Source organism: Balaenoptera musculus, chromosome 19 (assembly GCF_009873245.2).
Source record: "Balaenoptera musculus isolate JJ_BM4_2016_0621 chromosome 19, mBalMus1.pri.v3, whole genome shotgun sequence".
NCBI lineage: Eukaryota > Metazoa > Chordata > Mammalia > Artiodactyla > Balaenopteridae > Balaenoptera > Balaenoptera musculus.
In genome coordinates this window covers 4114201-4128215 of record NC_045803.1, presented here as the reverse complement: position 1 = coordinate 4128215, position 14015 = coordinate 4114201, and the positions used below count along the sequence as shown (strand labels likewise).

At 46.0% G+C, this 14015-nt stretch overlaps 1 protein-coding gene across 5 annotated transcripts; it reads left to right on the top strand.

Annotated features, from left to right (window-relative positions):
- Positions 1 to 5391: 5391 nt before the first annotated feature.
- Positions 5392 to 13423, top strand: RPS9 (ribosomal protein S9). 5 transcript variants are annotated; one of them, XR_005017380.1, is made up of 6 exons: positions 5392 to 5477; positions 5735 to 5850; positions 6067 to 6189; positions 11914 to 12100; positions 12189 to 12363; positions 13172 to 13294. XR_005017380.1 is itself a non-coding variant. In XM_036832686.1 (5 exons), the coding sequence occupies exons 2-5, from the start codon at positions 5754 to 5756 to the stop codon at positions 13347 to 13349; spliced, it is 585 nt and encodes a 194-aa protein (XP_036688581.1). In that variant the 5' UTR covers positions 5392 to 5477; positions 5735 to 5753; the 3' UTR covers positions 13350 to 13423. The 5 variants fall into 5 exon arrangements, 3 of the variants coding, with proteins under 3 accessions (XP_036688581.1, XP_036688583.1, XP_036688582.1); XR_005017381.1 differs by having other exon boundaries at positions 5450 to 5570; positions 13172 to 13418; XM_036832686.1 differs by lacking the exon at positions 12189 to 12363 and having other exon boundaries at positions 13172 to 13423.
- Positions 13424 to 14015: the final 592 nt, after the last annotated feature.

Sequence of the window (14015 nt, the reverse complement as noted above, 5' to 3'; positions counted from 1 at the left end):
AGTTGCGGCACGTGGGTTTAGTTAGCCCCACAGCATGTGGGATCTTAGTTCCTGGACCAGGGGAGCCATTTTTAAAGTCTTTATTAAATTTGCTATAATACTGCTTCTGTTTTATGTGTTGGTTTTTTGGCCGTAATTCATGTGGGGTCTTAGCGCCCCAACCAGGGATCAAACCCGTGCCCCCTGCATTGGAAGGCAAAGTCTTTTTTTTTTAATAAATTTATTTATTTATTTATTTATTTTTGGCTGCGTTGGGTCTTCGTTGCTGTGCGCGGGCTTTCTCTAGTTGCGGCGAGCGGGGGCTGCTCTTCGTTGCGGTGCGCGGGGTTCTCATTGCAGTGGCTTCTCTTGTGGAGCACGGGCTCTAGAGCACAGGCTCAGTAGTTGTGGCGCACGGGCTTAGTTGCTCCGCGGCATGTGGGATCTTCCCGGACCAGGGCTCCAACCCGTGTCCCCTGCATTGGCAGGCGGATTCTTAACCACCGCGCCACCAGGGAAGTCCCTACCTTGATTTTTTAAATGTGTAGCTTTGTTTGGTCACATAGATTTCGTTACTGTAATACAGTCACATGGTGAAAATTCTGGGGCTGAAAGTCTCCACCTCTGGTTCTCAATTTCTACCCCCCCCCCCAATTTCTTCTTTCTTTCTTGCCCTATTTGGTGAATAAACTTGATAGACTCTTGATGTCCTGCAAGCTTAGATTATTTATTTATTTTTTTTGGCCACAACACGTGGCATGTGAGATCTTAGTTCCCCAAACAGGGATAGAACCTGCACCCCCTGCAGTGGAAGCACAGAGTCTTAACCACTGGACCACCAGGGAATTCCCTAAGCTTTGATTAATTTAAACTAGGACACTAACCCCTGCCTGGCTAACACTCTATACTTCTGCCTGTTTTGTAATGCCTCTCTTCTCTCTACAACAAGGTACTTTGATGACTCAGTACCTGCGTCCTGAGTCTTCCCTCTCAAAAGTTCCTCATTAAAAACTATTCTGAGGGCCTCCACATGCAAAAAAGAAAAAATCCAGATACAGACTTTACACCCTTTACAAAAATTAACTCAAAATGGATCATCGACCTAAATGTAAAAATGCAAAACTGTAGAACTCCTGGCAGATAACATAGGAGAAAACCTAGATGACCTTGGGTATGGCGATGACATTTTACTTTATTTATTACTTTTTTTAAACATTTATTTTTATTTTTGGCTGCGTTGGGTCTTCGTTGCTGCATGTGGGCTTTCTCTAGTTGCGGTGAGCGGGCTTCTCATTGCGGTGGCTTCTCTTGTTGCAGAGCACGGGCTCTAGGCGGGGGGGCTTCAGTAGTTGTGGCACACAGGCTCAGTAGTTGTGGCTCACAGGCTCTAGAGCGCAGGCTCAGTAGTTGTGGCACAAGGGCTTAGTTGCTCCGCAGCATGTGGGATCTTCCCAGACCAGGGCTGGAACCGGTGTCCCCTGCATTGGCAGGCAGATTCTTTACCACTGCACCACCAGGGAAGTACCATTGATGACATTTTAGGTACGGCACTAAAAGGCATGATCTGTGAAAGAAAAAATAGATATGCTGGACTTTGTTAAAATTAAAAACTTCTGTGAGAAAATATTGCAAAAGACACATCTGATACAGGATTGTTATCCAAAATATACAAAGAACTCTTAAAAGTCAACAATAAGAAAACAACCTGATTAAAAAAATGGACCAGAGACCTTAACCGATACCTCACCAAAGAAGATAAAAAGATGCCAATACGCACGTGAAAAGATGTTGCACATCATCTGTCATCAAGGAAATGCAAATTAAAGCAATGATGAGTGGGGAAGGTCATCACCCTTTCCCTATACATTGCCCTGTGCATCTCTTCCATTTGGACGTTCCTGGGTTATATCCTTTTATAATAAACCTCTAATTTTAGTAAGTAAGGTGTTTCTCAGTTCTGTAAGCTGCTCTAGCAAATGAATCGAACCTGAGGAGGGGGTCGTTGGAAACTCTGAAACACCAATGATGCATGTATAGTTAAGTTATTCATACATTTAACAATGTTTTGACTGTCAGCTTATACGTTAGGCCTGTGCTAAGACACTGATAAACAGGAAAGATGAGGTCTCTGCCCTCCTACAGACTTTTAAAAAAAATTTATTTATTTTTATTTTTAAAAATATTTATTTGGTTGCGCTGGGCAGGCTCCTTAGTTGCGGCTTGCTGGCTCCTTAGTTGTGGCATGCGAACTCTTAGTTGAGTCATGCACGTGGGATCTAGTTCCTTGACCAGGGATCGAACCCAGGCCCCCTGCATTGGGAGTGTGGAGTCTTAACCACTGGACCACCAGGGAAGTCCCTGCCCTTCTATAACTTTTTTGTCTAGGAGCTAACTTGTAAACAAGAAAACAAAAAAGAACAAGGTAGTCTGACAGATACAGAAATACAATGAGAGAATAATAATGATAATGGTAATTAACGCTGAGTGCTTTCTTGGTGCCAAGCACTATCCTAAACAATTTGCATAGATTGCATCATTTCATCCTTATGATAACCCTATGAGGTGGGTGCGGTCGTCACCCCCATTTTATAGATGAGGAAGCTGAGGCACAGAATGACTGAGAAACTTGTCTGAGGTATTAGAGCTAGTAATTGGGGACTGCTGAATTTGAACCCAAGCCATCTGGATAAAGCAGGGTGATGTCATAAAGGAAAGGACTGAGTGGGACTGTTGCTCTGAGGAGGGAATACTGACTGCTGAGTCCGCTGGTCAGCAGCTGCAGAAAACAGCGGTGAAGAGCGTGGGCTATGGGGCCATACTGTCCCAGCTGCAATGCTGGCCTGACTTCTGGTTGCTGAGAGGCTGAATATACAAACAGACAACGGCCAGATCATATATGAAAACAGAACTCTGATCCACAGACTGCAGCAGCCTGCCCAGAAAACAGCCCCCTTATCTATAATAAACAGCTCACACTGGTCAGAATGGCCATCATCAAAAAGTCTACAAATAATACATGCTGGGGAGGGTGTGAAGAAAAGGGAACCCTCCTACACTCTTGGTGGGAATGTACATTGGTGCAGCCACTATGGAGAACAGTGTGGAGGTTCCTTCAAAAACTAAAAATAGAATTATCATATGATCCAGCAATCCCACTCCTGGGCATATATCCAGGGAAAACCGTACTTCGAAAAGATACACGCACCCCAATGTCCATTGCAGCACTATTTACAATAGCCAGGACATGGAAGCAACCTAAATGCCCATCGACAGATGAATGGATAAAGAAGATGTGTATATATACAATGGAATGTTACTCAGCCGTAAAAAAGAATGAAATATTGCCATTTGCAGCAACATAGACATAGAGATTATCATACTAAGTGAAGTAAGTCAGACAGAGAAAGACAAGTATTCTCTGATATCACTTATATGTGGAATCTAAAAAAATGATACAAATGAACTTATTTGCAAAACAGAAACAGATTCACAGACATAGAAAACAAACTTACGGTCACCAAAGGGGACAATGGGGGGGAGGAATGATAAATTAGGAGTTTGGGATTAACATATACACACTACTATACGTAAAATAGATAAAAAACAAGGATTTACTGTATAGCACAGGGAAATATATTCAATATCTTGTAATAACCTATAATGGAAAAGAATCTGAAAAATATATGTATTTATAACTCAATCACTTTGCTGTACAAGTGAAACTAACACAATATTGTAAATCAACTATACTTCAATAAACAAACAAAAAACAGCTCAGGAAGCCAGCCTGCTATAAGGCAGGCTTGTAGGAAGTAACAATCCAAGGAGCCAAATAATAACCCCTACAACAATAGGTCCAAAAGGGCCAGGACTTGATTAGTAATTCACAACTCTACTAATTTTTGTCCCCACTTCCAATTTAGGACCAAGAAAAGAAAGCCAAATATGTACCCCAACCAATCGCATAGGGTACCTAACTTCTAGTCTGCCCACGTCTAGCTTCTCCATGACGACAGCCTCCAATCGGGGACACCTGAAGCCTTTCCTTTTTTCTGCTATATAGCTTTCCCACACCTCTGCCTGCCTTTGAGTCTCTGCCAAAACATGAGTGATGGTGACTGACTCCCTTACTCTGAATAGATAGCCTTTGCTTGTTCTCATCCGGTCAGTCTTAATTTATTTCCACTTTGTGCAGTCTTGGGCAAGTTCTGTAACCACTTTTTGATGCCTCAGTATCTGCCTCTATAAAATAGGATAATAGTATTAGTGCTCCTTAAGCAAGCATCTATAAAAGTATTACTATGAGGGAGGGCAACTTCTCTGAGAGTCCTCCTTAAATATGTATTGAGGATTAAGTAAATTAACATATGTAAAGTTCTGAGAACAGGGCCTGATACATAGTAAATATTCCAGAATGTCACCTGTTATTATTTTTAGTGATGGAAATCATGGGTCACACGAATTAAAAACAAAACAAAACAAAATAAAAACAAACAAAAACAAAAAAACCATAAGGTGTTTAGCCCAAAGCCCAGCACATTTAGAATGCTCATTAAATATTATCTAACAGCGATAAAGAAAGTCATTGGTGTGAATGGGATTATCCCAGAGAGAAAAGGACTAGAGGAAATAATCCTGTCTGAGAGGAAGATGTTGGCCGAGGAGATCAAAAAACAATGTATAAATTGCTCCAGGTTTATAACAAGAGGTGTCAGAACATTTTCCCTGTTCTGGAAACCCAAAGGAAACCTCAGGATGTAAACTGCTGTCTTTGATGAAGAGGCACAAAACCTTTTAATCATTGGGTCTCAAGTTAAAAAAAAGTCAATCACCTTCTTAAAGAGGCTTCCCTGACCATCCTATCTGGAGTACCATTTTCCCTCAGTCATTATCAGTAATTTATTTTCTTCACAGCACCACTCTGAAATGATCTACTTTATTATTATTTTTTCCCTGTTCCCCTAAGGCTCAAAGCTTCACGAGTAGAGGATTTGTTTTAGGGTTCCAAAGGGCAGACTGGCTTCAGGCTGTGCTTCGGGTTGACATTCTGATATGAAAAATGATTTATTATTCATGGATATAACATTATCTTCTGGAAGGAGCTTTGATTTCGCACAGCTCCAACCGTCTGGGGATCTTTTCACAGAGTCGGAGCCGGCTGAAGTCTAGTGGCGGTGGCGATGAATACTCCAACTTTATACTGCGACTCAGAGGCTAGCTGACGGTACTTAAGTAACCACCCGAGGGCGGAGAGCAGTCCTCACTTCTCACCGGACGATGCTCCGACACCTTGTCAGCTAGAGACGAGGTCCTCCCAACTTAGCACGCCGCTCTGGCCCAACCTCTCGTCTCTATTGCTTTCGCCGCCCGCCAACGTCTTTTCTGATTGGTGCAGGCGGGCGCTGCGCGTGCTGACGTCACAAGACTGCGGCGCTGCTATAAGAGCGCGGCCGGGGGACGCGTGTGCCTTTTTCTCGGTTACCGGAGGGAGAGCGTAGGTGAGGTGTACTGCTGTGCTCTTTATTTCGGGTGTGGGTTGTAAGATCTTGCGGACCATCCGAGCTTTAATGAGTTCGCTAAAGAAGATGCAGGTGAGATGAAGGTGGTTGGAGAGTAGTGGGAATGGTATCGGTTATAAAAGCTTGAGGGACGGTTCTCGCGATATTTTCCCTCGGCGCCGCGAGGTTCTAGCTGAGTTGTGGGACTGCGCAGGCGCTGCTCCAAGTCCTCACTGTCCACTCTCCTTTCCACACAGACGGGCAAGTAGAGCCAGCATGCCGGTGGCCCGGAGCTGGGTTTGTCGCAAAACCTATGTGACCCCGCGGAGACCCTTCGAGAAGTCCCGCCTCGACCAAGAGCTGAAGCTGATCGGTGAGTGGCTAATGCAAGGTTTCTGCTTCCCGAGCCGGGGAAGCTAACACGTGGGTGAGGCCGCCCACGTGCTCATTCTGCTGGAATCCCTCCGGTGTGTCCCCCTCCCTCTTCCCCGAATTCGGGATCGTTCGTTGTTTAGATTTTATGTACCCCGAGACCACCAATCCTTTTCACTAGTCCGTGGGACTGAACTTGTTCGCACGTTCTTTGCAGGCGAGTATGGGCTCCGGAACAAACGTGAGGTCTGGAGGGTCAAATTTACCCTGGCCAAGATCCGCAAGGCTGCCCGGGAGCTGCTGACACTGGATGAGAAAGACCCGCGGCGTCTGTTTGAAGGTGTGTATGGGAAACATTGGGCTTCAGTTTCCTCTTGATTAGAACTAACAGTGCTCAGCAAGCTTGGCCACCTGGCTCTAGCTGTACACAGCGTAGCAAAACAGTACTGCAGCTTGTGTGTCTTGTTCACTGGGGGTGGGAATAGACTGAAATTCCTGAAATGTTGGATGGTTCTAGCAGGGAGGGAGCTTTACTGTGTACATTTGCCTGCTTTAACATGGTGGTCAAGGACATTTACTCAAGGTCTGAACAGAAGAGGACCTGTGGATTTCACAGGGAAGAACATTGCAGGGGATTTTGGAGAGGGTACAGATCATATAGTAATTACAGTGACTAAAAAAACTGTGGTAAGGTACACGTGACAGAATTTATCATCTTTTAGACTCTTAAAGTTCTAGATTTCTACCTTGAGATAGGGAGTTAATGGAGAGCTTTTGGAAGGAATGATTGACATGATCAGATTTTAGTAGGACCTCTTAGATTGTGGCTTCAAGTGGCAAAAATATTAAAATAGCTGGTATTTATGAGGCTCACTGCATCCCTTTTTCTAAGCTCTTGGTGTACATTATTTAATCTGCACAAGCAGGCTCATAGCAGGTACTGATAATACTCTTTTTCAAATGAGCAAATGGTCAGAGGCCTCCCGCCGTAGGTGGGACTGGAGGGCAGGCTCCAGAGTTCAGGTGAGTTCAGCGATGGGGATGGAGTGAGGGTTCCCGGAGAAGCTTAGAGAACATCACCAAAAGTTGAAGCAGTGTCTAAGTGTAAGAAGTAATCAGTAGGCTTGGTTAGTGTGTTCTGCATTGTATCCTGGTGTGGAAGGTATATGTACGCACACACACGCATACATACATACATATATACATATATGTACATACATACACGTACATACATACATACAGTTTGTGATTCTAACAGATGTGAGTTTGGTTGTAGGTGGTTCTGTATCTTGTTTGGTTTTTTTGTAACAGTTTTTATTGGGATAAAACTTATACAACATGAAGTTTACTCGAAGTGTCTACAACTTGTTTTTAGTTGCCTCTAAAATTGGCCACTGCCTAGGTGTCATCTTGATAACTTGCTTTTGGCCTGTCCCTGGGAAATCTTGATTTCTGGTGGAAAGCAGGAGGGGCTGGGAAACCCGTCAGGCTTCCTTGGGCACCTGGCTTTTTATTCTCAGTCAGGGTTGCTAGTCTGACTTTTCTCCCAAACTGTGACTGAGGAGGGAAGTGCTGTTACACTCCTCGTTGTTAAGCATGAGTGGTCATCCATATTAGAGGTTGAGAAAGGTTTGGAGCGTGTTTAACTAACTACCACACATTTATCACTCTTATCTGTCCAAGGCCCAAGGATGTGAGAGGTTTTCATTCTTAAACTTTTGTTAGTTCATAAACTCCTTTGACAGTCTCATGATAATTGAGGAATCTCCCCCATGGACACTGGTATTGGGTGGGACTTTATCCCTGAGTCTAGGTGACAGACCCGCAGCTGGTTCTGGTCTCAGGGGGAACTTGCTGAAGATGGAGATAATCACAGAGAAACTTAGGTGATAAGCAGTCATGTGACAAAGAGATGGCGTAGGGCAGGGTGAGAGGCAAGTGTCCAGGGATTATTTGGCTTTCAGGGTGGAAGTGGAAGTTGCAAGAGGGAAGCATCAGGTAGCACACTTTCTAGTGAATGAAGCTCTTTAGATTCCTGGGATGGGGAGGAGGAGCCTGCAAGCTCTGAGGCAATTGCTCGAGGCCACAGCCTCGCTACAGCCTTGCCTTGCTTCCGATGCAGCCTCGCCCACTAAGGTGTGAGAGTCTCATCTGATAAAAAGACTGACTGGTTCGTGCAGTCACTGACAGGTATGAACTCCTTTCTTACCCAGCTTAGGGAGGACAGGTATTGCACCCATTTTTCACATGAGAACCTAAGGCACTTACAGGCCTGCCGCGTGCCGTAGTGACAAGGGCCCCTTTGCCGCTGAGGTGCCCACTGGCTTACATTCTTAAAAGATTTATTGGTTTGGCTTTTACATTTTAAAAACTGATTCTGGGGGGCTTCCAGTGGTTAAGACTCCACGCTCCCAATGCAGGGCCCTGGGTTCGATACCTGGTCAGGGACTAGATCCCACATGCGTGCCACAACTAAGGAGCCTTCGAGCTGCAACTAAGGAGCCGGCCTGCCTCAACTAAGACCTGCCTGGCACAACCAAATAAAAGTAAATAGATGGATAGATAGATAAACAGATAGATAAAACTAGTCTAAAAAAAAGGAAAACTGATTGATTGTTAATGCTTTGGCCAAATGGAGCCCATGTAACAATTTTTAGTAGTTGGACATGATCCTGTTGAAGATGCAGAGTTTATCGGTGTTATTTTTGTCTTCATACAAAATAAGGTTTTCCCTGTATTGATGACCCTCCCCATTGTTTAAGGATGTTGGTGGTTTAATAGTAAATATGAAATATATTTTTGAAGTAATACAGGTTGAATTATTGTCAAGTTTCTATTTTCTAATGTAAGGACAAAAAGGCATGAAGTGTCCAAACTGGTAGATAATCCCAAACTCACTTTTGTTTACCTTTGAATATGTTTTTATATTACTATTTGAATATCATGTCTGTGTTTTAAATTGAGGTATAATTTATAATTCATTATTATATTAGTTTCAGGTGCACATAGTTTGCTTTTTTTAAAATTAATTTATTATTTATTTATTATTTATTTTTGGCTGTGTTGGGTCTTCGTTTCTGTGCAAGGGCCTTCTCTAGTTGTGGCAAGCGGGGGCCACTCTTCATCGCGGTGCGCGGGTCTCTCACTATTGTGGCCTCTCTTGTTGCGGAGCACAGGCTCCAGACACGCAGGCTCAGTAGTTGTGGCCCACGGGCCTAGTTGCTCCGCGGCATGTGGGATCTTCCCAGACCAGGGCTCGAACCCGTGTCCCCTGCATTGGCAGGCAGATTCTCAACCACTGCGCCACCAGGGAAGCCCCAGGTGCACATAGTTTTATAGTTACAAAACTTTTTCTTGTGATGAGAAGTTTTAAGGTCTCATTGTGGTTTTGATTTGCATTTTCCTGATGATTAATGATGTTGAGCACCTTTTCTTGTAATTTTTGGCCACCTGTATGTCTTTGGGAAAATGTCTATTCAGATCATCTTCCCATTTTTTAATTGAGGTGTTTGTTTTTTTGGGTTTTTAAAATTTTTTATAGATTTATTTATTTTTATTTATTTATTTTTGGCTGTGTTGGGTCTTCGTTGCTGCACACGGACTTTCTCTAGTTGCAGCGAGCGGGGTCTGCTCTTCATTGTGGGGTGCAAACTTCTCATTGCGGTGCCTTCTCTTGTTGCGGAGCATGGGCTCTAGGCGCTCGGGCTTCAGTAGTTGTGGCTCGCGGGCTCTAGAGCATAGGCTCAGTAGTTGTGGCGCACGGGCTTAATTGCTCCGCAGCATGTGGGATCTTCCTGGACCAAGGCTCGAACCCGTGTCTGCTGCATTGGCAGGCGGATTCTTAACCCCTGCACCACCAGGGAAGTCCATTTTTGCTCTTGAGTTGTATGAGTTCATTACATATTTTGGGTATTAACCCCTTATTAGATACATGATTTGCAAATATTTTCTCCCATTCTGTACGTTGCCTTTTCATTTCGTTAATTTCTTTTGCTGTGCAGAAGCTTTTTTGGTGTGGTCCCACTTTTTGATTTTTGCTTTTGTAGCCTTTGCTTTAGGGTCAAATCCAAAAAAAATCATCTCCCAGATATGTCAAGGACCTTACTGCCTATGTTTTCTTCTAGGAGTTTCATGGTTTCAGGTCTTACATTCAAGTCTTTAATCCATTTTGAGTTTCTTTTTCCCCCCCGCCCGCCACACAGCTTGCGGGATCTTAGTTCCCCGACCAGGGATTGAGGAACCTTGGCCGCGGCAGTGAAAGCACCCAGTCCTAACCACTGGACTGCCTGGGAATGCCCGATTTTGAGTTAATTTTTGTGTACAGGATAAGGTAGGGGTCCAGTTTCATTCTTGCATGTGACTGTCCAGTTTTCCCGACACCATTTATTGACGAGACTTTTCTTTCCCCGTTATATATTCCTGGCTCCTTTGTTGTAAATTGACCATTAATTTCTGTGGGTTTATTTCTGGGATCTTTATTCTGTTCCCTTGATGTGTTTTTTATGCCAATAGCATACTCTTTTGATTACTATAGCTTTGTAATGTATACAGCTTTGTTCTTTTTTTTAAATTTTTATTTATTTATTTATTTTTGGCTGTGTTGGGTCTTGGTTTCTGTACGAGGGCTTTCTCTAGTTGCGGCAAGCGGGGGCCACTCTTCATCGCGGTGCGCGGCCTCTCACTATCGCGGCCTCTCTTGTTGCGGAGCACAGATTCCAGACGCACAGGCTCAGTAATTGTGGCTCACGGGCCTAGTTGCTCCGCGGCATGTGGGATCTTCCCAGACCAGGGCTCGAACCCGTGTCCCCTGCATTGGCAGGCAGGTTCTCAACCACTGCGCCACCAGGGAAGCCCAGTTTTGTTCTTAAGATTGGCTTTGTTCTTAAGATTGGTCTTTTGTGGTACCATAAAAATTTAGGTCTGTTTGTTGTTTTTCTGTGAAAAATGGCATTGGAATTTTGATAGGGAGTGCATTGAATCTGTATATTGCTTTTAGGTAGTATGGGCATTTTAACTATATCTTTCCATTTATTTGTGTTTTTAATTTTTTTCATCAGTGTCTTATATTTTTCATTGTGTAGGTTTTTCATCTTTTATGCAGTTGTAAATGGGAGAATATCCTTGTTATGTGTTCAGCATTTATTCAGTGCATATTATGACCTGGGATGTTGGGAAAGGTATATAGTGTGTATAGTATGTTTCTCCATTTAGATTCTGGTCTGCTAGGTTCCTGGTCTGCTAGGAAGACTTTGTCATCACAGTGAGCCATCTTTCCTTCAAGCTTTGCCTGGGGGCAAGGGAGGGGTGGGGTGGTAATGGTGCTTTTACCCCAGTGTCAGGGTGTTAGTGATAATCCTGTGTGGTGATAAGGAGCGCAGTGAGTGTGAGCCTGGGGGAAGGGGTTTGCCCACAGCATCCCAAGAGCTGTCCTGAGTGGAGCTTTGGATGCCCGTGGACAAGAAGTAGGGTTGTGTGAAAGGTAGAGGCTGACCCCTGCTGGATTACTTTGTGCCCGGCACTGTTCGGTCCACACCATCTTTTTAGTAGAAAATCTCAGAATGGTAGAATGGATGACATGTGCTCAGCTTAAGTGTATGCCCAGTCTTTTTCAGGCCTATAAGATTGGTTCTGATACTGTTCCAATAGTATAGATACGGAAGGTGGTTTAACCTCATTTGATTAGTAGGGCTTTCTTGACTCTAGAATATTAGCTCCTAGCCGCTATGCTGTGTTATGGGAGGAGTAGTTTAGGAACAGCAGCACTTAGACTTTTGCAGATGAATGCTAAGCCTTTCAAGGGGGTTGTCTCATTACTCTTCCCAACAACTCTGGAAGGTTCTTCCTTTTTCAGGTGAACAGAGTTGCATGTAGCCACCTGCCTTAGGGTGGTGTGAGGATTCCGGTAGTCACAGTGGCTCACGTAATAGCATTCTGAGTCCTGTATCAGAATTCGCTCTTACTTCCTACTTTGTCCCACCACCGTGATTTGGAGGTGGAGGGTTTGAACCCAGAAGCCTGAGGTCAGCCAGAATGCTGAGGCAGGCCTTCCTTCCCCTCTTACCAGGCAACGCCCTGCTGCGGCGACTCGTCCGTATCGGGGTGCTGGACGAGGGCAAGATGAAGCTGGATTACATCTTGGGCCTGAAGATTGAGGATTTCTTGGAGAGACGCCTGCAGACCCAGGTCTTCAAGCTGGGCCTGGCCAAGTCCATCCACCACGCCCGCGTGCTGATCCGCCAGCGCCATATCAGGTACCGCCTCTGGGCTCCCTGAGCCTTCCCCGCCCCATCCCCTCTGATGGTCGCCCTCGCTAAGCCGCTGTCCCTATCTCCTGTGCAGCCCTCGGAGGTGAGGAAGGTGTGAGCTCCCCTTGAGGGTACAGATTGACCCCTACAAACAGCTCATGGGGGGGCTGGGGGCAGCCTCGTCCCCCCGTAGCCCAGCGCAAGGGTCACTGCGGCTGGAGCCGTACACCTTGCGAAGGCTTCTCCGAGGCGTGCAGGTAGCTGGACAGGTAACAGCCCTTGGTGTCCAGTTGAGAGGAGTCACTGGGGCTAACTGACTTGGGTGGGTTTGGCTGTGTAGTGGGCCCTTGTGAAGCCACTCCAGGCCCTGCCCACTACAGTGCGCTCTCCTGTCGGCCTTAATTTGGTGAGTTCACCATAGGCCAGGGTCTGATGCTCATGGTGGCAGCTGCCACAGTGAAGACCAGAGGCCAGATGGGTCTTTATCTGAGTACTCCGTTTACCCTTTGTAAATTGGGCCCCGTTCACGAGGCCCAGTTGAGCTGTGTAGTAAGTGGGCGGGACACACACATACTGAATTTCTGCCGCAGCCTTTCGTTAGCCCCGTGACCCACGGGCAGGAGCCTCTCACGTTGCTTGTCTGAAATGAAACAACCCCTATTCTTTCGGGTTGCTGCTTCGAAGACAGTGAAACTACACCTGCTAATAAAGCTCAGTGTGTGATACACACAGTTGAGAATATCTGAAGTGCCTGGCACAGTTGTGTATTTGAAAAGCAGGTCTTGGGTGTATATGCTGCCACCTCACCTCATTCACTCTGGTCTCGTGGGTTACTTCTGAATTGCTCTCTCCCTTCTGTGAAGTGTGAATGTAAAGGTGGATGCATTTGTGTGAATCAGGTGATGCCTGAAAGCTCTCCGGAACACACAGCAATTCCTTAGGATCAGGAATGCCCTTCCCATTATTGCTTCAGAGTCAGTGCAGCTCTATAGCACCAGCCCTGCCAGCTGCAAAGCACAGGCGGAGAGGAGAGCAGCGTCCTGTTCCCCTGTCCTCTTCACCTGCCGTCCCCTCCAGGGTCCGCAAGCAGGTGGTGAACATCCCGTCCTTCATTGTCCGCCTGGACTCCCAGAAGCACATCGACTTCTCCCTCCGCTCTCCGTACGGGGGCGGCCGCCCCGGCCGCGTGAAGAGGAAGAACGCCAAGAAGGGCCAGGGCGGGGCTGGAGCTGGCGATGACGAGGAGGAGGATTAAGGTCCCGCCTGGCCTGATGGAGTGTCTAGTTTTCCAGTCGGTCAGATAATAAAACACTTCAGGACTGGTGTTGATTGGTGTTTCTCTTTTCCTCCCTGCTCTGAACACAAGCCTTCTGCAGTAGGAAGTGCAGGCTGCGTCCTTCAGCGGGTTTCCACACACACACAGAGGGGCCTGGTCGGCTTTGTTCAGGTACTTGGTACCACCTGCAAGATGGTGGTCCTTTTCGCCTTAGGGCTGGGCTGCGGTGTCCTAACAAACATGTCTACACATAGCTTATCACAGCAGGGAGACCAGTAGTAGTATGAGGAAGGTTCTTTAAGACAAAACCAGAAGGAAATTCTCAGCCGCCCATTTGCATGTGGGGCGAGGAGTCCTTTCCAGGCAGAGGATGCAGGGGAACCCTGCCCTCCCCCGGCATTTGGAGTTTCTGATGATATTCATGGGCGCAAGGGAGGCAGTCTTTTCTGTTTGCGAAGCTGCCTCGGGCAGGGAAGGAAGGGGCTCGGTCTCAGGAAATGAGGAACACTTGGAATTGGGCAACCTCGCAGCAGCTGCAGCCACAGGGCGCACCCGGTCTGGGGGATTTGGGGCTGTGATGTAAGTGGCCAGCTTCTCAGTGAGGGCTCAGGGTTCTTTGCGAAGTCGCTGTGAAGCCTGCAGAAG